We start from the raw sequence: 25315 nt of genomic DNA on the forward strand, positions 1-25315 counted from the left end.
GAAGAGATTTTCATGTTCTATTTATGCAATTTTTTTCTTAATGATAAAATTAAAAGGTTTTTCTGATATATGGAAGTAAAACACAAATCCTAACAGGAGTGCTGATTTTGAGAAGCATGTGAAAGTACCAGTGCTAGGATTGCTGTTGATCAGTTGCTCAGTTGCGTCCAACTCTTTGTGACCCCATGGGCTGCAACACGCCAGGCTCCCCTTGTCCTTCACTATCTCCTGCAGTTTGCTCAGATTTTAGGATTAAGGGCCCCTATCAAAATATCACGACTGCCTTCTGCCTTTCTAGTGATGCATGCAATCAGGTGCCTTAGTGAAATAAAATGTAGCAAGTGGTAGATTTGACTATAGGACATGCTAGGCACAGAGGGTGGGGAGCAGGGGAGATAAGACATAAATTGAAAATGCCACCCTTCGGCCCTTGTTGTTTAGTTGCTCAATCGTGTCTCACTCTTTGCGACCCCAGGGACTCCCGCCAGACTCCTCCGTCCATGGGGTTTCCCGGGCAAGAATACTGGAGTGGGTTGCCATTTTCTTCTTCAGGGGAATCTTCCCGACCCAGGGATTGAACCCACATCTCCTGCATAGGGAGGTGGATTCTTTACCATTGAGCCACCAGGGAAGTCCACCCTTCAGCACAGTCATATCTTATTTAAGTTTTACTTTTATTATGAAATAATCTCAAAGTACAAAAATTTGAAAGTCCATGAAGAAGGATCCTTTCTCCTGAACTGTTTGAGAGTAAGCTGCCAATGTAATGCCCCATCCTCCCCGGATACTTTAGTATGCACTTCCCACAAACAAGGACCCTCTCTCCTTCATAATCACAGTACAACCAAAAAAGTCAGGAAAATGACATTGGTACATTACTGTCACCTCATCTTCAAAGTGCATTTAAGTCTTGCCAGTTGTCTTGATTATATTTATGACAGTAAAAGCATCCAATTAGAATCATACATTGCATTCAGCTGTCACGTCACTTTAGCCTCCTTCAGTCTGGAACAATTCCTCAATCTTTACTTGACTTCTGCAACCCGGATACTTTGAAAGATTAGAGGGCAGTTATTTTGTAAAAGGGTCCTCAACATTGATACACTTGGCAATAGTGGAAGTGATGCTGTGTTTGGCTCATTGCACCCCATCAGGTGGTACATACTCTCTATTTATCCCTTTACTAGTGAGGTTCACTTTGGTTTTGTTTTTTTTTTTTTAGTGTTTGAATATTTCCATTTTATTTTTATTTTTATTTATTTATTTATTTTCATTTATTTTTATTAGTTGGAGGCTAATTACTTTACAATATTGTAGTGGGTTTTGTCATACATTGACATGAATCAGCCATGGATTTACACGTATTCCCCATCCCCATCCCCCCTCCCACCTCCCTCTCCACCTGATTCCTCTGGGTCTTCCCAGTGCACCAGGCCCGAGCACTTGTCTCATGTATCCCACCTGGGCTGGTGATCTGTTTCACTATAGATAATATACATGTTTCGATGCTGTTCTCTCAAAACATCCCACCCTCACCTTCTCCCACAGAGTCCAAAATTCTGTTCTGTACATCTGTGTCTCTTTTTCTGTTTTGCATATAGGGTTATCTTTACCATCTTTCTAAATTCCATATATATGCGTTAGTATACTGTATTGGTCTTTATCTTTCTGGCTTACTTCACTCTGTATGACGGGCTCCAGTTTCATCCATCTCATTAGAACTGATTCAAATGAATTCTTTCTAATGACTGAGTGGTGTATATGTACCACAGCTTCTTTATCCATTCGTCTGCTGATGAGCATCTAGGATGCTTCCATGTCCTGGCAATTGTAAACAGTGCTGCGATGAACATTGGGGTGCATGTGTCTCTTTCAGATCTGGTTTCCTCGGTGTGTATGCCCAAAAGTGGGATTGCTGGGTCATATGGCAGTTCTATTTCCAGTTTTTTAAGAAATCTCCACACTGTTCTCCATAGCGGCTATACTAGTTTGCATGAGCCATCAAGACAGTATGGTACTGGCACAAAGACAGAAATATAGATCAATGGAACAGAATAGAAAGCCCAGAGATAAACCCACGAACCTATGGACACCTTATCTTCGACAAAGGAGGCAAGAATATACAATGGAAAAAAGACAACCTCTTTAACAAGTGGTGCAGGGAAAACTGGTCAACCACTTGTAAAAGAATGAAACTAGAACACTTTCTAACACCATACACAAAAATAAACTCAAAATGGATTAAAGATCTAAATGTAAGACCAGAAACTATAAAACTCCTAGAGGAGAACATAGGCAAAACACTCTCCGACATAAATCACAGCAGGATCCTCTATGACCCACCTCCCAGAATATTGGAAATAAAAGCAAAAATAAACAAATGGGACCTAATGAAACTTAAAAGCTTTTGCACAACAAAGGAAACTATAAGCAAGGTGAAAAGACAGCCCTCAGATTGGGAGAAAATAATAGCAAATGAAGAAACAGACAAAGGATTAATCTCAAAAATATACAAGCAACTCCTGCAGCTCAATTCCAGAAAAATAAATGACCCAATCAAAAAATGGGCCAAAGGACTAAACAGACATTTCTCCAAAGAAGACATACAGATGGCTAACAAACACATGAAAAGATGCTCAACATCACTCATTATCAGAGAAATGCAAATCAAAACCACAATGAGGTACCATTACACGCCAGTCAGGATGGCTGCTATCCAAAAGTCTACAAGCAATAAATGCTGGAGAGGGTGTGGAGAACTCAAGTGAGGTTCACTTTGATCCCTTGCTTACAGTGGTGTCTTACTCCTTCTTTTAATAATTAGCAAGTATTTAGGAGGGGGGATATTTTGAAACCAGCTAATATTTGGTTCGATGTGTCTTACAACTAGATTATAAACTCTTTAAGAGACTTCTATATTCTAAGTGACCAACACATTAGGAGTTCAAAGTACACTTTTTGATTGAGATTCACATATTTATTTTTATAGGGTACAGAACACATATGTCTTCTTCTGGGCTCATGGTTTTAAAATGTACATATCTTTAAAATGTGCAGTCTAATGGAGGAAGGAGAACTTATTTCTGTCAATTAGAATATGTATTCATTTGGTCTGAGAGCTCTTTGATTTTTTTTTATAGCTGATGTTTAATAGAAGATTAATTTATACCTTACAAGTGTTCATCATTTTGTTATTTTTTATTCAGTATTTTTTATAGACTCAGAAATTTCCTAAATAAATTCTTTGTTTTGATTATTATTGCTGTACCACATATTCCAAAACTTAATGTTGTAAGACAACAGTCATTTTGTTTGTTCACTATTTTGTGACTTAGAGATTCAGGGGGCAGGGGGTTATATGGGCAGTTTGCCCTTGAAAATCCCTAAGGCTGCTGCAGTCCTCTGAAGTCTGGAAAGAGCCTGAGACTCAGGAGACTTTTAGATCCACCCCTGAGGGGAGACTTCAGGCAAGTCATTTTATTTTTCTAGGTTTCATTTTCCACAGATAATGAAATAAAATGGGCAAATTCTTCTGAGAACTCTTCCAGCTCAAAAGTTGAGTTTATGAAATGAAAAAATAATGTTTGGATATGAACAGCTACACATAAATCATTGTGCATATCTAAGGTCTTCCTACAAGTAGAAAATGCTACTAAATGAAAGGAGAACAGGAGGATTGAAATAAACATTTTTCGTGGTGAAACAGAAACGTATCTTGAATCAATTTTGCCACTAGAGGTCACCAGTGTACCATCTCAAAGAGAATAAATGGCATCAAGTCAGCATTTCCCTCTCTATGGCCCCAGATGTTAGTCATGTTGTCTTTTAGTGTATTCTGATCTCCCAACAGCTGCCAGAGACATGTTATGATAGGTGACCCCAGTTGTCACTATAGGTGATGGTTCACATGTGCCTAATGTTCTGTAAGTGTGAAGAGCCACGACTCAGACCATAAAGAAAATGATTGGCTTTTTTCCCTTCCCACTGGGCTGTGTTAAGAGGCAGTGAGGTAATTTGGTAGAAAGCCATGTGAGCTCTGAAGTGAAAAGGCGCTGTGGAAATACTGTGGCACCCTCTATCGCAGCACAGACACATCTGCTTTTCATGAGATAAAAAAAGGAAGGAGCCAGAACAGAAGGTTCATTCATTCGCTCATTCAGCCAGTATTTACAGACATGTATGAGGCACTGTGCTGCCAATTGAGTTATATGAATTAAGAAAATCAGCTGGTTCTTCTTCAAGGAATTTAAGGCATCAGGTATAGGAGGCTTTCTGTTCAGACACTCTTAGTACCCACAGGCCACCAAGCACTTGAATTCCCATGTCTGCAGGTGATCACTTACAGCATGGCCAAGCCAGTGGCTTTTCAAAGTTGATGACATTTTGCTGAGGTGACGTTAAGAGTAGATTATGTAACTTTTACTTAAAATCCAAAACTAAACCACAGAGACACGTGCCAGAAATGTTAAAATGCTGAGTTGGATTGTGGCCAGTGATGCTTGTTAGAAAACATATGAAAACCTATTTTGAAATAAAACTCTTTAAGGGGGAGAAACAGTGCCTTAAGCGAAATGAATGCCCTGAAACAGAAAGATCCATAGCACTTGCCTCTGAAGAAACTTCTGTGAGAAGAAAGAACTCCAGGATGCCTTTGAAGGGCATATCAATTTTCTCCCCAAATGAAAATTACACCCTATTTTCTCATACACTTGCTTCATGTAGAACATACCAAAAAACCTACTTCAGATTCCAAAACCCACAATTCTACCATCAAGGATGAGTAGCAAAGAATTCTTGGGTTCTGTCAAGTTATTCATCTCTTTCGATAACTTGAGGAGTTATTTCTTCTACAGCTTTAAGGCCATATCTGAGCAGGACAGGCAAGGCGCCTGGCCCTTAGCAGCAAGGCATTCTCTTGTTTTCTTCCCTCATTAGAGAAGAGGAAGAAAGGGGGCCTGGACAAATCTTTGCTTCAAGTTGAAGAAGACTTGATCTGCTTTTGCGGTGTTAAGTGTTACTAATTACCCTGGCAATTAATAATTTTAACCATTTGTTTTCAAAACAAACTACAGACAGGCTTGTTCTGCCTTCTGATTGTTGCAAAGTTTGATGACATAGTGAAAAAGAAAGGGTGGGGGGGCTACAAAATATGATGTATTTAAAAATGTGTTTACTGTAACTATGCCACTGACTTCTACTCTTGTTTCTCCAATGCCAGATAGTGTAGTTTGCTTCCTTTTTGACTGATACACATCCCACCATCACCTTATGAGACATTTGGCCCTATCTGTTCCATTTGTTTCCCTCGAGATAACTGTATAAAGAAGGAGGAAGGAAATTAGGAATCTCTCATGCACTAAAGAGGTTAGAGGTTTGAGGCAGTCTGCCATGGGGCCTGAGTGTCACTGCCCATTCTTGCTGGTCTGCCAAGAGCACACGGCCCTGCCTGGCCATTACCCATGCCGTTTCAGAAGCTGTGTTTGCAGAGAACATCTCTAAGGGACAAGGTCATGCCTTCTACTCTTCATAGAGACTGAAGAGTGAGCTTGCTTCCACTTGCCTTAAAATTAAGGCAAGAGCTCCTGTGAGCTAAGCGTTCTGCCCACATAACAGCCCTCTGTGTGTGCAGGTGCCCAGTCTGGGAGAGGGGGATCTGGGGGAGGGTGGGAAATGGAAGCAAATCCGCATGAAGCTCACGTGCTGTGAGCCATGAAGGACAGAGTCCTTGGACTTGGACATAGACATCTCGGATCTTCAAGCATTCACAAAATCAAAGCAGGCTAACTTGTAAGCTTGTAAGTTGTGTAGAATCCCAGTTCCTGACACAGTCTGACAGAGGAACTCTCCCAAGTGGATTATTTAGTGCAAATGATTTCCAGGCAAATAGAAAACTATAAGGATTATGTCTGTGTATCTAAAGTAAGAAAATCCATCAGCAGCCCAGCATTTTAGAGCCGTGCTAGCAACTCACATGCTTTCTTTCATAAAATGTTAATTTCCTTGCCACCCTGACTCCTCTGCCCTTCCAAGAATCACTTTTGTCTTATTAAACCGAATCCCTTTTATGCTCCAAGAGCCTGATGATTAGTCTTGATTTTATAAAAATTAAGTGGAATAGGTACTCAGCTATGAAATGATTGATAATGGTAGATTCATGTGTAGAGAATCACAGAAACCTCAAATCATAAAAGCTAAAATGAAGTGGCTCAAAGATACTAGCCCAGGAAAGCTTTCAGATCTTATGGCAGGCATGGAGCTAAGGAATGGACTGTCAGACACAAGCAAAGCATCAAAGGCTGACTCTTAAACATGGGGAACCAACTGCTAAAAGTGTTACCTGATAAATTCCCTAATGTTATTTTATACAATATTAGAGAAGCAGAATCAACTTTATCTCAGTCTCTCATCTGAGGAAGCAGAGGTGTATGGTAAAGTGACTCATCTCCCACAGCCTTACAGTCAATTTCAAATATTTGGATACTTTACAGCATCTGGGCTTCCCAGATGGCTCAGTGGTGAAGAATCCATCTGCTGATGCAGGAGACTCCGGTTCGATTCCTGGGTCGGGAATATCCCCTGAAGAAAAAAATGGCAACTGATTCCAGTATTCTTGCCTCGAAAATCCCATGGACAGAGGAGCCTGGCAGGCTACAGTACATGGGGTCACAAAAGAGTCAGACACGACTGAGCGACTAAACAACTACAGCATCTAGCGCTAATGAACATTAAACTTTTAAACTAGTGACTATATGAAGAATTGAATGAATACATATAGGTTGAGTCAGAGCTTGAATCCGGATTTTCTCTTCTTCAGACCAGTGCTTGCTGCCCTATTGATAGACCTGATTTTCCAAACCAGTCATTTGCATACCAGTGTTGCAATTTTTGCCACGTTAATCTAACCATTCAATTAACATCACTTTCAAACTTAGCTTTGTTCAAAACAATATCTGCAAATTGAGGATTAATTGTGTTATTCATATTTTTCTATTATTACAAAATACGTGTGTGTGTGTTCAGTCGCTCAATCATGTCTGACTCTTTGCAACCCCTTGGATTGTAGCCCACAAGGCTCCTCTGTCCATAGGGTTTTTCAAGCAAGAAAACTAACGTGGATTGCCACTTCTTTCTCAAGGCGATCTTCCCAACTCACAGAACCACGTCCTGCATTGACAGGCAGATTCTTAACCACTGCACCACCTGGGAAGCCCCAAGAAAATACAGAACTATTTAAAAAGCTCATTGTTTTCAACCAGAGCTAGAAGCAACAATCTTTGGGAAACATTGATTAGACAGTCTAGAGAAAAATAAGCATCAAGACTGCATAGACTCATTCCTTACTGTTTTCATTTTTGTTGATAAGTTCAAATCTTGATTCCAAGGAGACCCTAAAATTCTGAACTTTCACTTGAGAAACACTAAAAACACACTGGTAATTTCTTACATTTTTCTCTATTGAACAAATGAATGAAATGATTCTCTTCAAATTAGCCAACTACTGGTTATTATTAGGAAATTATAATCTTCAGAAAAGTATACAAAAACAACTTAATTTACCAAATAGCACTATAGCATACTATTAATTCTAGTCTTGAAATCAAGTTTCAACAAGCAGAATATATTCTTTACTCACCAAATTCAGGACAACACTCATTCTCCAATGAATTTAGTAACCTTTCAAGGGAAAAAAAAAGTAAAAAGGAAAATGTGAGTTCTTTTTTAGGAATGAGATCAAACATATTTTGCAAATTAATGAGTGTAAAGTATGAGGAACACACCTGGTTACACTTGAAAGTTATCAAAATGTTCCATTTAGCATATTTCACTTTAAAATATCCACGGTATGTTTAGAACCCTCTAATTACTAAAAACAAGTTCAAAGTTTTTATGAGCTTGATGAGAGTATGTCAGACTAGAACATCAAAATGAACTTGGAAGTTTCTCTATTTTATTATTTATCATTTCTTCCTCACACAATATTTTGCCTTGTAATGATAAATGATAGTTTCCAATTTGGAGTTCCCCATTCTCTATGAAGAATATTTTAATTTATGCTTTTATTTATATAGTTTATAATATATGCACATTCCAGATCACACGAATGATCATCTTATGATCAGTTATTTCTATGCAATTTCAGTGGTCTCTATTGAATGTTTTCCTATTCAGAAGGGAATTTTGTGGCTATTTTTAAATGATTTCTTAACTGAAAAATGTAATGCAAATGAAACAATATAACAAAAGTTTACTTCATATAAAGTTTGCCAAGGTTTCTATACCCTTTTTATATTCACTTGGATGTACTGTTTCTTTTTGTCACTTTTTGCCATTTCAAGATTTTTTTCCTTTTCTTTCAAGGACACATCTTAATTATCAGCAACATTGTTTTATCCAGTTTGCAATCTTTTGTGAATGACATGTTGCTTCTGACATTATGGTTACCTTTTTGTATGCTATCTTCTTCAGATAATTTGTCTAAAGATTTTCTCTAAGTTCAAATTCTCTAGCAAGATACATGTTTGATACTGAAATTTTAAAAAGGTGAATGCTCTAGAATTACCATATACTACTTATTAGTAATCATTTTCCTTCATTTTAAAAATAGTTTTATCTTCCAAGGGTGTATCCAAGATAAACCATAGGGGGGTTTTTGGGTCTGCTTTTTAAAATGTAGTTTAAGTGTCTTCTTATCTACAAGTCTTCTTTCCATTCTTTTTTCTTCCAGTGCAATTTATTTGTTAAACAAAAGGACTTTGTTTTGTTTGGTTTTTTCATGTTATTTGTTCTTGACTTGTTGCTGTTTTGTTCCATTATCAGATTTCGATGTTTATCCAGACAGTAGATTTAACACATTTCTCTGTTCTCTGTATTTCCTGTTAAATTGCTAGTTTGTGGGCTTGATCAGGTCAGGCTGCATTAAAAAAAAATTTTTTTTTGCGAGACTATTTCATTGGTGGTGCAGTCTTCTTACACCACGGAAGTAAATGCCATCTGCCAGGTTCTCTGTGTATTGTTAATAATATTGGTGCCCAGTGTCAAGATCAGTATTTCTCAACAGTCTTTTTCACTATGCCCCACCCCAAAGCCTTTTAGACATTATTTTCCTGGTCATCCCCTCCCCCTGGGAAACTGTCTTTTGCCAAACTTGGAAAGCCAGTATGTCTTCAAATATTTTTCAGTACCACACTCTTTTTCCTTTCTTTCTATGATTCTGATGACACAAATGCCAGGTCTTTTTTGTCATCTTTGAGTTCTGAGTTTGTTATTTTTTTCTTCAACCATTTTTCTCCTTGTTTGAAGGCTGGATAATTTCTACTGAAATATCCTCCAGTTCGTTCTTCTCTCTTTCATCTCCATCCTGCCACTGGATCTTTGTAGACAGTTTTAAATTTTGGTTATTTTATTTTTCAGTTATACAGTTTCCATTTGGGTCCTATTTATAGCTTTTATTATGCTGCTTATACTTTCAATTATAACTTTTGTTTCAGGAGTTTTCATAATTGCTTGTTCAAGTATTTTTAAATAGCTGCTTAAAATATTTTCAGTACAACTTCGACATTTGTGCCATCTCAGAGTTGCTGTGTTGTTTTCACATAAAGTGAGATTTTCATGGTTCTTCATAAGCTGAATAACTGCAGATTGGATCCTGGACATTTTGTGTACAACATTATGAGACCCTAGGTCTTATTTAAGTACCAAGGAGAATGCTGATATTTTTGTTTTGGTAGGAATTTGTGTTGGTTAGGTTGAAGATGCAAGTTCCAAACCACCTTCTTTGGGCTGTGGTTCCAATGTCACCTCAATCTGGAAAGTCTTGGCAGTGCTTTATTTTTACTTAGTTCTAGCAATCTTAATAATTCAACAGAGTATGTATTATGATATTCATTTTCCAGGTAAAAAGATAGGTTTTAATTCAGTCTATTACGAGTTGTGTGATACTGGACAAGACACTCTTTGAGCCTTGATTTCCTCATCTGTAAAATGGGGTTGATAATCCCTAGATCACTGAATCGAGGACTGAGTAAAATATCACATGTAGCATACCAAGCATACCACAAACCTTAAGGAAACCTGGCTGGTAGTTCACTAAAGCAAGAAATCAGCTTTGGTGAGGAAAAGTAACATATAATCAAATATATACATTTTAAGTTACAGAAGATACCTTTTGGGAATTGTATACACTGTGTATCCACCACCCCAATCAAGATATTATGGAACATTTCCATTACAGCAGAAAGCGCCCACCAGCCCCTTCTCAGTCAACCTTCTACCTATTTTCAACCCCAGGCACCCACTGATCTGACTTCTACACAGTAGATAAGTTGTGTCTCTTCTACAACTGTATAGTAACAAAATCATGCAGTCTATACATTTTTCATCAGGCTATTTTCACTCAGCACAATCTATTTCAGGTTCATCTATATTAATAGCTTGTTCCTGTTTATTGCTGACTAGTATTCCACTGGGCTACCCTAGTGACTCCGTGGTAAAGACTCTGCCTGCAATGTGGCTTCCCAGGTGGCTCAGACGGTAAAGAATCTCCTTGCAATGCAAGAGGCCCAGGTTTGACCCCTGGGTTGGGAAGATCCCCTGGGGAAGGGAATGGCAACCCACTCCTGTATTCTTGCCTAGAGAATTCCGTGGACAAAGGAGCCTGGTGGGCTACAGTCCATGGGGTCGCAAAGAGTCAGACATGACTGAGCAACTAACACACACGTGCAAGTATTCCATTATTTCATTGGGAGTTTTTCTATTATTGATTTAAAAGGTTCTTAGAAATTCCAAATTCAAGCCCTTTGTTAGACAATGTATTGTGACTATCTTTTCAGTTTCTTAATGATACCTTTCAAAGAACATGGAGTTTTAATTCTTATAAAGTTCAATTAATCTTTTCTCTTTTATTATTATTTTTGTGACCTTTCTCAAAAAAATTGCTAACACCTAGGAGACAAAGATTTTCTTCTCTGTTCTTCTTGAAGTTGTATAACTGTATCTCAATGTTTCCGTCTAAGATCCATTTTGAATTTACAGTTTTGTGTATGACGTAAGTAGGGGTTGAGATTCTTTGTCTTCCTATACTGATATCCGGGTTTTTTTGGCACCATTTGTTGAAAAAAGAACTATCCTTTCTCATGGAATTATCTTGGTATCATAGTGAAAATCAACTGACCATATGTAATGTGTGTAGATGCTATTCTGTTTCATTTATCTATATGTCTATCTCTATACCAACACTCCATTTATTTTATTGCTTTAGCTTTATAATAAAGCTTAAAATAAGGTAGCATAAGTCCTTTAACTTTGTTCTTAGAGAATTGTTTTGGCTATTGTAGATTCTTTGTATTTCCATATGAATTTTAGAATCAGCTTTAGAACATGGTTACTGAGAGAAATGAAACTCATGGGGCTAACATCACAATTGCCCAGGCTCCCTGTCTAGGGACAATTGATGGATCTGATTTCCTAGTAAGTTGTTGAGGACTTCACGTCTATGTTCAGTTTTATATTTTTTAATGTCTTCATCTACTTTTGGTATCAGAGTAATGCTGTTCGCATAAAATGAGTTGGGAAGTGTTCTTTCCATTTTATTCTCTGGAACAGTTTATGGAGAATTGATAAAATTTCCGAAAATAGAAGAATTTACCAGTGACATCATCTGAATATGTAGTATCCTTTGTGGGAAGATTAACCTGGTAATGACATTTCAAAATACAGATAAATTTTAAAATATGAACAGATAAATTTTAAAATTAAAAATTTTTAAATTTAAGATAAATTTTAAAATTCATATCATCTGTTCTTGTTGATTGAGCTTTTTATTTTTTTTTTTCTTTCAGGGATTTGTCCATTTTATCTAAATTATCAAACTTATTGGCATAGGTTGTTCTTAATAGTCCCTCATTAGCCTTTTAATGTCTATAGAATCTATAATGATGCCCCCCTCTTTTATTCTTGATAATCTGTCATTTATAGTGTCTTCTCTCTTTTCCTAGACAACTCTGCCTAGAGCTTTTAATTTTATTGTTCCTTTAAAAGAACCATCTTTTGATTTCATTTATTTTTTTCTACTAATTTAAAGTTTTTCAACATGATTAGTTTTTGCTCTATATTCTTTCTTTCCAACTGCTTGTTTTGAGTTTAATTTGTCCTTCTTTTCCTAATTTCTTCAAGTGAACACTTAGATTCTTATTTTGAGACCTCCTTTGTTTTCTCATATAAGCATTTAATGGTAAGGAAATATCTCAAAGTACTGCTTTCATTGCATCTCATAAATCTGATGTTTACATTTTAATTACAAACATTTTCTAATTTCTTTTGTGACATCTTGTGACTCACATTTTGTTTAGAAGCATGTAGTTTAACTTCCAATTACTTGGGTTTTTAAAAAATACCTCTTTGTTATTGATTTCTAGTTTAATTTCTTTGGGGGCAGAGAAAATATTTTGTCATGACTTCAATCATTTAAACTTTGTTGAGGTTGTTTTATGGTCCATTTTGGTGAATATTCTATGAGCATTTAAATAGAAGACATGTGTTCTAGTTATTGGGTGGAATGTTCTAGAAATGTCAAATAGGTTAAATATATTGATAAGAGTTTTCATTCAGGTCTTCTATATCAATAGATCCCACATTTGTCTGCACTCTGTTGAAACCATCTTTGTAAATTCCAAAAGTATTAATGCCACTATCCCACCCTAAAGACTAAAATTTTAATAAGGGTGGGATGATGTATCATTTAATCACTCTTCTTTGAAGTCATTAGGAGATTTCCAGGTGAGTCTAACGTGAAGGTAAGCTGTAGACCGGGGATCTGTATCCTTACAGATTTTCTGTACATTTGTTTTACAAATGATACAGAGGTGAACTTTTCAACTACTGTTGTGGGATAGTTTCTTATTTCAGTTCTATCAGTTTTTGCTTCAGTGCCATTTTGTAGCTGTTAGGATTTTGTATCTTTTTAATGAACTGATCCCTTTATCTTGTTTTAATATCAATCTCCCCGGTACTAGTAAAGGTAAACATTAAAAAAATCTTTCTGACCACTAAGTCTTCCTCTTTTGTGAGTTGCCTGTTTATGTTATTGGAATATATTTTTTATCCTTGTTGGGATTCTTTATATTTTCAAAACTTTATTCTTTTAGTCTGTGGCTTGCTTTTAACTTTATTTAAAATGTCTTCTCTGTGTATAAAACAATCAAAATTTAAAATCTTTTCCTAACGAATGGTACTGTTTTGTCTGGTTTAACAAATTCCTCCTTATGGTGATGTCATAAAGATACTTGTTTTTTCCTAAAAGTTCAGAATGCATATTTACTTCACACTGCATATTTACTTCATTTGTAATTCAATTTTATTTGTGGTGTGAAATCAGGATCTAATCTCATATTTTTATATGAATAGCCAGTTTAACTAAAACCACCATAATCTATCTTTTCTATAGCACATTAACAAAGTTATTGTGCCAATTTTACTACGAAGAAGAGAAAACAAGTTTTTCCCACAACTTCACTAACATTTCTTCCTTACCAAACACCTTTATTGGATACCAACTTCCAGGTACAGGCACTTGACTTTCTAACTTTCTTTATGTCTGTCCTTGTGTTAATACTGCATTTTAAAAAGTTGCTTTTAAAATATAATTTCAATATGATCTAGGAATTCCACTTGTGGTTATATACTCAAAAGACCTGAAAGCAGAGTATCAAATAGATATTTGCATATATCACATTCATAGCAGCATTCATAATAGCTAAAAGTTAAAAACAACTGAAGTGTCCACTGAAGGATGAATGGATAAAATGTGGTATACACATACAATGGACTAATATTCAACCTTAAAGAAGAAGAAATTCTAACACAAGTACAACATGGGTGAACTTTCAGAATGTTATGCTAAGCAAAATAGGTCACAAAAGACAAATACTGTATGATTCCACTTAAATAAGGTGCCTAAAATAGTCAAATTGATAGAAACAGAAAGAGTGATGGTTGCTAGGGGCTGGCAGTAGAGGTTAAGCGGGGAGTTGTTGTTTAATGGGCATAGAGTCTCAGTTTTGAAACATGAATAGAGTTCTGGGGATTGGTTGCACAATGAGAATGTACTTAACGCTACTGAACTGTACACCTTAAAACAGTTATTTACATGGTAAATCTTTTATGTATGTTTTACCCTATTTAAAATTAAAAAAAACACCCCCGCAAACCTGTTCATCTAGGGGGAAAAATCTGCTTTTAAAAAGTTCTCTTAGTCTTCACTGTTCTGCAGTTTCACCACAATGTATCCAGGTATGGAATTTCTGCTCAAGAATAAGTGCTTCTTGACTCTAACTCAATCACTCCATAACCCTGAAAAATTCTTAGTTATTATTCTTTGCATGCTGCCCACACCCATCCTCTCTAGTCTCTCATTTTGACACTCTTAGACTTATGTTGAACCTTTCTTATTTCCCATTTACTTAGTTCCTGCATTGAAGTCTAGTAAATTTTCTTCATGGTGTCCATCTTAGTTCCAGTGGAAGGTATAGTTCTCAAACACTGAATGGAAAATTTTTTAAAATATATTCCTTAAAGGAAGTAAGGCTCAAGGTCAGCAAACTGTGCTAGAAGTAAAAAGTCAAGAAACCAAGTAGATGTAAGCCTCATCCCTACAACTCAGGAGAGAGTGTCAATGCCAAAACAATAAAAAAAAAATGTTAAAAACAAGCAGGATATGGTTTTTAGTCTATGGGAACTCAAACAGAATTTGTATCCTACTGTTGTGTGAAAACTGTATAAATCTTCATTATGTTTAATTGGTTCATAGTGCTTTTCAGGCCTACTATATCCTTCTACTTTCTGTCTATTCATTGTTAACTTTTGAGAGTTTGTTATTGGAACTCCAACCAAAAATTTTTTAATTCATCTACTTAAAAAAATCATTGTAACATATAGTGGAACTATATGTAACTTTGTTCTGTATTTTCCCAGTGTCCTGTAAATGTGTTATCATACTTTCATTCATAACTTAAGAAAAAATTAAAAATTAAACAATAAACACATTTGAATTGGAAAAACAATAACAACGACAAAACAGGATGCTGCTTTGTGTCACGTGCTGGGTATGTGTGATTGGTATCAAGTCGGTAACATTACATCCCAAAGGCTCGCACACAGCATTTCACACTGTGTCTATGACCTTGAGCAAGACATTAATTTACTCTTAAGCTTCTTTCTGTGGGTTGCTGGGAGGATCAAATATTATTAAAGTGAGCAAAAGTGCTCTATACCAAAGTAGTATTAAGGTATTTTCTCAATTCTAAAATATTATTAAGTGATCGGGCGCACTAATGGATTTTAAATAAGGGGAAGATACGAAGATGAACTACCCATTAGTGTTACACTTAAGAGCTTTCCGATTTGGGAAATTAAAAATATGGCAAAGTCTGCTTTTAGAATTGAAAACCACCGTACTTTCTCTGCTATTATGTCCACACATGCCCTTGTCTTAAATTTGAAGGATTTCACTCTCTGGCCCAGGGTTCAGTTTTACCAACCTCCTTCCTGACAGCTGTCAGAATTTTCCACAGATTCCTAGACCCCATTTTCAGGGACCTGCTGAGACTTGAGAAGCTGCCTCTATCGGACTGGCTTTCACACGCTTAGCTTAGCTAAGGTACTGTCATTGGCTGTTGCTTTTCCCAGACCCGCCTACAGCGATCTCAACTCTGATTGGATACCACTGTCCTTTTGTTATGGCAAAGGTGGATCCTGAGGCTTTAGGATAGGACGATTGGGGCGTCGGGAAGCTAATGCGCAGGCGTGTTTTCTTGAGTGGTGATTGGCTGGCAACAGGCCGGGCAGGGGCGGGACTCCTGTCTCAGCGCACGCTCTGTGGGCGGAGAGGGCGGGGCTGCCGGTGCCAGTTGGTCCAAGTGTTCAGGCCTGAGGCGTCCTGCTGAACCCTCCCCCTGCCGGCGTCTCAGAAGGCAGGTGAGGGTAGTCGTGGACCTCGAAGGGCCCGGCCTCGGGCGGCTGGAATTGCGGCCTCGATACTGCTGAGAGCCTCTGGAGGGCGGGGAGGGCTGGACGCCGGCCGGCGCATCGGGGACCCGGGAAGAGCGCCTGGGCATTTGGTGAGCGGCTGAGGCCTGGCTCCCCGGAGAACTCCTGCGCAACCTCTCTGTCTCAGCCTCTCAGTGTTGGGCACTGAGGTTCCTTTGTGGAGGGTCGCCGGCGATCCTTCGCGCAGACTTCCTGTCGCCTTGTCCCCGCCGCTCCGGAGTCTAAGGACTCTGTCCAGCCCTGAAATGGGACTGTGGGAGGGGGTGTTCGGGTGGGATGGGACCTGGCACTCCTGGACCTGCTGAGAACTCGGAGATGGGGGAAGAGGACGCCCAGGCGGGGAGGGAGGCAAGTGAGCGGTAAAACCAGGATTGGCGGCATCTTTTCAGGCTCTGAAAGTAGACCTTGGGTTAGTTTCTCACTGAGCATCTCTCAAGGTCCTGATGGACACATCTAGGGGAGTTAGGATTGGAGGAGTAACAAGAGACATCCCTGAAAGACAGGGTTTTGTTGTTTAATGTATCGATTCTGGTACTATGACGTAATAATATTAAGGACAGATGCTATGTTTCCAACGCTGAATCTGTACCTGAGAATCCAAAGCTTCGCTTTTATATTCTGTGCCTGTTCTCATGCATTGATTAAAGCCAGTATAGCTAGCTACTCTGGGGATCTCGTTTATGAGCAAATCCTTGTTTGGGCAATCAGTCCCTTAATTTTGCGGAATTTAAAATTGGATTTATTTAACCAGAACAAGTCAGAATTTGAAGGTACCTGAAAAAACTTTGTTGATAGTCGATGCATCTTATGAAACTTACATTTAGGTTTTTAGATAGCAGAAATAGCAAGAAAATTTGACATCAAGGGTTGTAAAATGTTTTGCAAATTTAGATTAAGGTCATATTAAAGCGCCTTCTGTTGTGTAATGCAGGGATTTTATAGTTAGATATGAGTTCAAATTCTTGATACAGACTTTGGCTGTGAAATCTAAGACAAAATACATAGTCTTTCTGAGATTGTGTCCACATTTATAAATTGCCATGTCCTTTTGATTTCATGAGCTAATAATATGTGTAAAACAGTATATTAAAGCACAGAGACTTTTAATAGTCTTACTAGTTCATTAATAAGTGGATCATAGATGATGAAAATCAGTTTTAGATGTAGAAAAGTGAGTGGTTGCGGATATCAGAGAAAAGTCTCAAAAGCTCAGGTCTCTGATGTGAGCATACCAGTGGTGATGTGGGAAAAACTAGACTGGGACGTTGACTATATGTAGTCTTGGCTCTATGTAACTACTACTATGATCTTGGGTAAGCCATTATCATTTTGGCCTTGGCTTATTTGTAAAAATGAGGCAGTTGGGCCATCTGATTTTTTTTCTAAAATTCTTTTTGTGACTTGTATTAGAGCTAAAAGGCAGAGAAGATACAGTTCAGTTGCTCAGTGGCGTCCAACTCTTTGTGACCCCCATGGACTGCAGCATGCCAGGCCTCCCTGTCCATCACCAGCTCCCAGAGCTTGCTCAAACTCATGTCCATCAAGTTGGTGATGCCATCCAAGGTTCTCATCCTCTATCATCCCTTTTTCCTCCTGCCTTCAATCTTTCCCAGCATCAGGATCCGTTCTTTGCATCAAGTGGCCAAAGTATTGGAGTTTCAGCTTCAGCATCAGTCCTTCCAATGAACATTCAGGACTGATCTTTTAGGATTGACTGGTTGGATCTCCTTGCAGTCCAAGGGACTCTCAAGAGTTCTCCCGACACGACAGTTCAAAATCATCAATTCTTCGGCACTCAGTTTTCTTTTTAGTCCAACTCTTACATCCATACATGACCACTGGAAACACCATAGCTTTGACTAGACAGACCTTTGTTGGTAAAGTAATGTCTCTGCTTTTTAATATGCTGTCTGGGTTCATCGTAACTTTTCTTCCAGGAAGCAAGCATCTTTTAATTTCATGTCTGCAGTCACCATCTGCAGTGATTTTTGGAGCCCCCAAAAAATAAAGCCTGTCACTGTTTCCACTGTTGCCCCATCTATTTGCCATGAAGTAATGGAACCGGGTGCCATGATCTTAGTTTTCTGAATGTTGAGTTTTAAGCCAACTCTTTCAGTCTCCTCTTTCACTTTCATCAAGAGGCTTTTTAGTTCCTCTTCACTTTCTGCCATAAGGGTGGTGTCATCTGCATATCTGAGGTTATTGATATTTCTTCTGGCAATCTTGATTCCAGCTTGTGCTTCATCTAGCCCAGCATTTCTCATGATGTACTCTGCATATAAGTTAAATAAGCAGGGTGACAATATACAGCCTTGACTTGCTCCTTTCCCAATTTGGAACCAGTCTGTTGTTCCATGTCCAGTGCTGTTGCTTCCTGACCTGCATACAGATTTCTCAAGAGGCAGGTCACGTGATCTGGTATTCCCATCTCTTTCAGAATTTCCCAGAGTTTGTTGTGATCCACACAGTCAAAGGCTTTGGCATAGTCAATAAAGCAGAAATACATGTTTTTATAGAACTCTCTTGCTTTTTCAATGATCCAGCAGATATTAGCAATTTGATCTCTGGTTCCTCTGCCTTTTCTAAATCCAGCCTGAACATCTGGAAGTTCATGGTTCACATACTGTTGAAGGCTGGCTTGGAGAATTTTGAGCGTTACTAGCGTGTGAGATGAGTGCAATTGTGCGGTAGTTTGAGCATTCTTTGGGATTGCCTTTTTTGGGGATTGGAATGAAACTGACCTTTTCCAGTCCTGTGGCCACTGCTGAGTTTTCCAAATTTGCTGGCATATTGAGTGCAGCACTTTCACAGCATCATCTTTTAGGATTTGAAATAGCTCAACTGGAATTCCATCACCTCTACTAGCTTTGTTCGTAGTGATGCTTCCTAAGGCCCACTTGACTTTGCACTCCAGGATGTCTGGCTGTAGGTGAGTGATCATACTGTTGTGATTATCTGGGTCATGAAGATCTTTTTTGTATAATTCTTCTGTGTATTCTTGCCACCTCTTCTTAATATCTTCTGTTTATGTTAGGTCCATACCATTTTTGTCCTTTATTGTGCCCATCTTTGCATGAAATGTTCCCTTAGTATCTCTAATTTTCTTGAAGAGCTCTCTAGACTTTCGCATTCTATTGTTTCTGCTATTTCTTTGCATTGATTGGTGAGGAAGGCTTTCTTATCTCTGCTTGCTATTCTTTGGAACTCTGCATTCAAAGGGGTATATCTTTTCTTTTCTCCTTTCCCTTTCACTTCCCTTCTATTCACAGCTATTTGTAAGGCCTCCTCAGACAACCATTTTGCATTCCTTTTCCTTGAGGATGGTCTTGCTCCCTGCCTTCTGTACAATATCACGAACCTCCATCCATAGTTCTTCAGGCACTCTGTCTATCAGATCTAATCCCTGGAATCCATTTGTCACTTCCACTGTATAATCGTAAGGGATTTGGTTTAGGTCATACCTGAATGGTCTAGTGGTTTTCCCTACTTTCTTCAATTTGAGTCTGAATTTGGCAATAAGGAGTTTATGATCTGAGCCACAGTCAGCTCCCCGTCTTGTTTTTGCTGACTGTAGAGAGCTTCTCCATCTTTGGTTGCAAAGAATATAGTCAGTTTGATTTCAGTATTGACCATCTGGTGATGTCCATGTGTAGAGTCTTCTCTTGTGTTGTTGGAAGAGGGTGTTTGCTATGACCAGTGGGTGCTCTTGGCAAAACTCTATTGGCCTTTGCCTTGCTTCATTCTGTCCTCCAAGGCCAAATTTGCCTGTTTCTCCAGGTATTTCTTGACTTCCTACTTTTTGCATTCCAGTCCCCTATAATGAAAAGGACAGTAGCTAACATTATTGAGTATTGTTGCAGTCACATTATATATGGGGCTCCCCCTGGTGGCTCCATATATAATGTGACTGCAACAATACTCACATTATGTATATCAACTCGTGAAATTCTCACAACATACTGTGAGGTGCACTGTTTTTAACCTCATTTTACAGATGAAGAACCTGAGACTGAGATGTTTACCTGAGGTTCCAGATCTTATAAATAGGAGAGGTGGGATTTGAATCCAGGTAATCTAAATCCAGGAGGGACTTAGAGGGCAGAAGGAGAGGAGGGCATTAGAGGATGAGATGGCTGGATGGCATCACCAATGCTGTGGACATGAACTTGGGCACACTTTGGGAGATGGTGAGGGACAGGGAGGCCTGGTGTGCTGCAGTCCATGGGGTCACAAAGAGTCTGTAACACTACGGGTGACTGAACAGCAGTAACTGTCTAAATCCATGTTCTTAATCACTGTGCTAAACTGCCTCTTGAGCTTCCCAGGGGGCACTCGTGGTAAAGAACCCATGTGCTAGTGCAGAAGGCACAAGAGATGTGTGTTTGATCCATGGGTCAGATCCCCTGGAGGAGGGCATGGCAACCCACTCCAGTATTCTTGCCTGGAGAATCCCATGGACAGAGGAGCCTGGTGGGCTACAGTCCATAGGGTTGCACAGAGTCAGACACGACTAAAGGGACTTAGCACTCATGCAAATTGCCTCTTATGAAGAGGATGTTATGTTCCTGTTGGCCGTGCCAGAAAAGAAGGTCGAGGTGTATTTGGTAAGATAATAGCCTTTTGTTACAGCTGACTGTGTGGGTATTGAAAATGGGTCTGTACTAATATTTGCCACATTTCTGGATCCTCGTTCCCTCCATACTTCTGCTCCCTGGACTTAAATTATCAAAATAATTCTAGATTCTTTTTTACTGACCAAGGTTAGATGAAAATAGGCACCAAAATTTACTGTGACTTTTGAAAATGTTTTAAGAGAGCTGAGTTCAGCTTAGGTCAGAATTGAGGAATCCCAGACAATTGTATCCATCGTGGAGAGCTAAGGTACATTTTGGATGAGCAGACCAGCCTTAGCACCCCACGTTTATTTCATTGTTCCCATACTTGAGATACTTTGGCCTGGACTCTCTCTCTTTTCATGTCAGATTTGGATTTATGTGTATGCGCAGGTGTTGAAAATGAACTCTTTTAAGAACACACTTGACACAGAATTTTATTGATATGATAGTAACTATAGATTGAGAAGAAGAATTTTATAGTTGAAAAAGTCAATCTTGTGTTGAGTGCATATTATGACATACTACTGTGCTAATTTAGGCATTGCAAAGTTTGAGGATTGGTCCTATTTTGAAGGAAATAAAATCCATGGCTAAAATACTTTGCTATGAAGAGCTCAACAAATCTTTTGATCCCATATATATAGTAAATGTTTATTACTCTAAATTTCCTGAAAGACTTAGAATATATACTAGTAGTGTTTTGAGACTGATCTATTTGATCACATCACAGTAAGAAAAACAGGCTACTTGTCTATTTTTTGTTGTCATGTAGAGACAGCTGATAATGCTCTGGTCTGCTTTATTAAAGGGGAATGCCGTTTTGCACAGGGATGCTATGTATGGTTGGGCAGGTTTTGCGTTGTTCAGTCCTCGGGGCAGTCTTACATGGACTGTGATGTGAGTAGTGCTCTCTTGGGTTATGTGATATATTCTGTAGCACTCTCCTCATGCCCTGATTTTGTGCTTTTCTTCCACACCAATCTTGATGTGCTTTTCTGAGAATAATTTTTCCTTTAATAAGTCCCCTCCAGCCCTTTTTACTGCCTTTTTAAATTTTTTCAGACAAAGTCAAGCTGTTGATGAGCCATGCGTAGATTTTTCGATTGTTTGGATATATGTGGCCAGAATTTCAGAAACGGGCTTCTTTTCCTTACCTACTACGTTAACCAGTCTGGAACACTCTGCTTTTATGGAAGACTTTTTGGTTTTGGTATTAGATGAAAACAGAGGCAAAAGAAGTATAACCCATCCCTATACTAGATCTGACTTTAAAATCGAGTGCATTGATTTTGTGTTTATCTGTTACTTTGACTTGTGTATCATCTCTTCTCAGCTGCCATGAAAATCCTATTTCAGGTGTATTTTTAAAAAGACTGAATATTAGATATTTGGAGCATTTAATATACAGGTTTCTCCCTACTCTCTGAAAGGAGACCATTCCTTACCTCTTATAAGCTGAGATGGCATAAAGTGATGAAGCAGTTATCTTAGGACACACCTTGCTAACAGATGGACAGAACAGAGATAAAGGACAGATGCTCACAGACACAGTTTAGATGCTCACACAGCTTAGAGCTATGGCAGCTTGAGGCTGAGATGCCGAGTGTATTCTCGGGGCAGGAGCTTGGTGGTATCACTCACTGCTCACAGTGAGCGCTGTCTCTAACACCCTGCTGCTAAACAAACACTGAAGGCTTTTTTTGTTTTTTGCCTTTTTTCATGAAAGCAAAAACGCTCGCAGATCTTTTTTGTTTAGCAAAAACAGGTCCTAATGTAGGTCTTTTATACAAGTGCACTGGCATTAAATAAAACTTAAAAAAACCTGGGGATACCTGTGTTATGTAACAGGGGAAATAGCCAAGTTGATGGCTGTTGTTGCTGAGCAGTCCCAAAGTCACTCACTTTTGCTTTTGACTGTTACCTCTGTCGTCCCTCCCAGACAAGTAGTTGAAGTGGTATAAAAGTGCTCTTCTCTTGGGCAAAGGCCAGATAAAGTTTTCACTGCTAACACCCTTCCTCTTCAATTATGAAGACACTTTGAATGGAGAGGAGTAATTTGTGTGGTCTTCAAATACTAAAAAGGACTGAATAACTTATAGAATTTTTGAGAAACATTTTTGTGATCAGACTATTTGGATTTATGTATCAGTAGACGTGTGTGTGTATACACACATATTTATTCAGTTGACCCTTCAACAACAAGGGGATCAGGGGTGCTGACCGTCCACACAATTGAAAATCCACATAAAACTTTATAGTCAGCCCTTCGTATATCCAATTCCGCATCTGCAGATTGAATCAACTGCAGGCCGAGTAGTTCTGTAGTAGTGTTTATTGAAAAAAATCTGAGTGTAAGTGGATCTGCATGGTTCAAAACCTTGTTGAAGGGTCATCTGTGTGTGTGTGTGTGTGTGTGTGTGTGTGTGTGTGTGTGTGTGTGCGTGCATCTATACCCATCTACATGTCTTACCTAAAACTTTCTCTGAAGTACAAAGAACCAGAGAATTAAAACCATATGTAAAAGATATAAGGGAGAATAGCTCTAATGCTGGCTAAGTGGGAAAAATTGGGTAGTTTTATTAAACATTATTTTTATTCCATTTGTACTTAGTTAATTCTTTAATAATGCTATGTGTAAAGGAGGTTTAATATCTTTTTTGGACTGAGTGATATCTATGTTTGTTTTTCTTACTGCAGACCATTCATCAAGAATTTTGTATCCAAGGCACAGAAGTTTGTTACCGAAGATGATGAATGCTGACATGGATGGTATGTTCTTTGTTTTCCCTTTTATATATTTTGTGGCACACACATGGCTTTATTAAGCAATGGAAAGAGCAGAGAAGCAGTATTTAGAAGGAAGGCTTGGATCTTGGCCAGTTGTACTTATTTATAATCCTATCTAGTTCTAGAAAGAATTTAAGGCAGCTTCCATTCTTTAACTGCGAGATGTTGGTAAAACACTTTACTTTGGTGTTGTCGTCTGTGATGTGGGATCCATCTTTTATTTTACAGGGCTCTTGTATAAGTCAAGGAAGATAATAAATGTAAAACATTGTGCAGATCTTTTATGTGCTATACTACACAAATGGTAGTTAATAATAGTAAATTTGAACCTTTTCATTACAGCAGTTGATGCTGAAAATCAGGTGGAACTGGAGGAAAAAACACGACTTATTAATCAAGTGTTGGAACTCCAACACACACTTGAAGGTTAGCTTGCATTTTGTAGTTTTCTTGACTAACACCCAGGTATTGAAATTGTAAGCATTTGTGTTGCTAAATTTTGTTACTGTGCACAGACAGTTTTAAAATGTATAAACTTCAAAGTCTACTTCAATAGTTTGTTTCTCCTGCCTGTAGCTTTGACTTGTGATTTTTTTTTTTTTATTTTTTTATTTTTTTGACTTGTGATTTTTAAAACACAGATCTGTCTCAATAAGGAAGTCAGGTAGTATTCTTGTGCTTCCCTCTTTAAGGTCTAACATAATAGGAGCACCTCTTTTAAGTTCCTGCATGGTATTATTAAGTCCACTTTAATAAAGTTTACATGAAAGTAAAAACAGTGTATTAGCCTCAGAGATTATAAGGGAACTTACCTGAGTCTTTTCATTTTCTAAATGTCTTGTATAAAGTCAGTTGCACCACCAAAATACCTTTTGGTTTTGGATGAATTTACGCGGTGGTGGTTTTTTTATATCAGGTTGAGCAGATCATGTCACTCCAGGGCTAATGTCACTCCGGGTAATGAAAGCCAGGTCCCTCTCTGGGAGTCTCTTACTTCCCTTTTACCTCTCAGAGTCCTGTCACACACTACTCAGTCATCCTGCCTCAGACACTCCAACCTCCTTGCTTCTCCTCAGGGCCTTAGCAGTTGCTGTTTCCCCGTGTTTGACTCAACCCTTAGTCATTTGCATATCTGTGTGACTTGTTCCCTCACTTCCTTTAGGTTTCTGGTGAAATTTCCTTAATCAGAATAGCTGTCCTTGGCTATACTGTAGGACTACTTCCCTTTGCTTCCTATGATCCTTATCCTTCTTGCTTTTTCTCCTGAGGCCCCTAAATGTACATGTGCTCACATGCACACTACAGTGTCAACTGGGTAAGGGCAGGGACCTTTTTTGTTACTATTGTCACTAGAAAAGTACTTGTCTACTAGAAGGCATGGAGTAACTTAGTTGCTGAGTGACTGAATAGACGTAGTATCTCTTTTCATCCTCAGGGCCTGCTCTTTTGAATTTCTTGCTAATACAAAAATACAAAATGATGAATTGTTTGGAAACTGACTGCCTATATCCAGTATGTAAATTTAGTTATGTTCACCTACATTTTCTTAAACACTTATAGTAAAGAATTATGGTTTTATGATGCTAAGATATGAACCAAATTCACATAACAATATTTTTAAAAAACAGCCATTTTAAGTATTAACTACTTAACAAAAATGCTGTTTGCAAAGTATAACATTTAACCTAATGTGATATCTCTTTTTAGGAATTTTGGCTATTGATTCATACTCAGCTTACTTTGTTTATATAACTTCTAAAGTAGTCTGAATTTAAAAACAGAAAACTCAGGATTGTGGTATTTAAGAGTAAATTTTGATAAGCATTTTGTAATATGAAGTCATTGTCACCACTTTATTGATAATGCACTTT

At 38.2% G+C, this 25315-nt stretch overlaps 1 protein-coding gene and 1 long non-coding RNA gene across 7 annotated transcripts in view; one reads left to right on the forward strand and one right to left on the reverse strand.

The window, feature by feature from the left end:
* The window catches only part of LOC122694142, a 123624-nt gene extending 107988 nt beyond the window's left edge, over positions 1 to 15636 (reverse strand). The window contains exons 1-2 of the long non-coding RNA XR_006341123.1: positions 15534 to 15636; positions 7634 to 7674 (exon numbers count right to left, since the gene is read on the reverse strand). This is a non-coding gene — a long non-coding RNA (uncharacterized LOC122694142). The remainder of the gene's footprint in view (positions 1 to 7633; positions 7675 to 15533) is intronic.
* The window catches only part of SCOC (short coiled-coil protein), a 38623-nt gene that overhangs the window by 11708 nt on the left and 1600 nt on the right, over positions 1 to 25315 (forward strand). The window contains exons 2-4 of one of the 6 annotated variants that reach the window (XM_043902466.1): positions 23355 to 23426; positions 23787 to 23870; positions 24880 to 25309. In XM_043902466.1, the coding sequence (XP_043758401.1) occupies positions 23355 to 23426; positions 23787 to 23870; positions 24880 to 25004 (281 nt within the window). In that variant the 3' untranslated portion in view covers positions 25005 to 25309. The other 5 variants (XM_043902468.1, XM_043902467.1, XM_043902470.1 and 2 more) reach the window with 5 other exon arrangements.

The sequence above is a fragment of the Cervus elaphus genome, chromosome 5 (assembly GCF_910594005.1).
Source record: "Cervus elaphus chromosome 5, mCerEla1.1, whole genome shotgun sequence".
Lineage (NCBI taxonomy): Eukaryota > Metazoa > Chordata > Mammalia > Artiodactyla > Cervidae > Cervus > Cervus elaphus.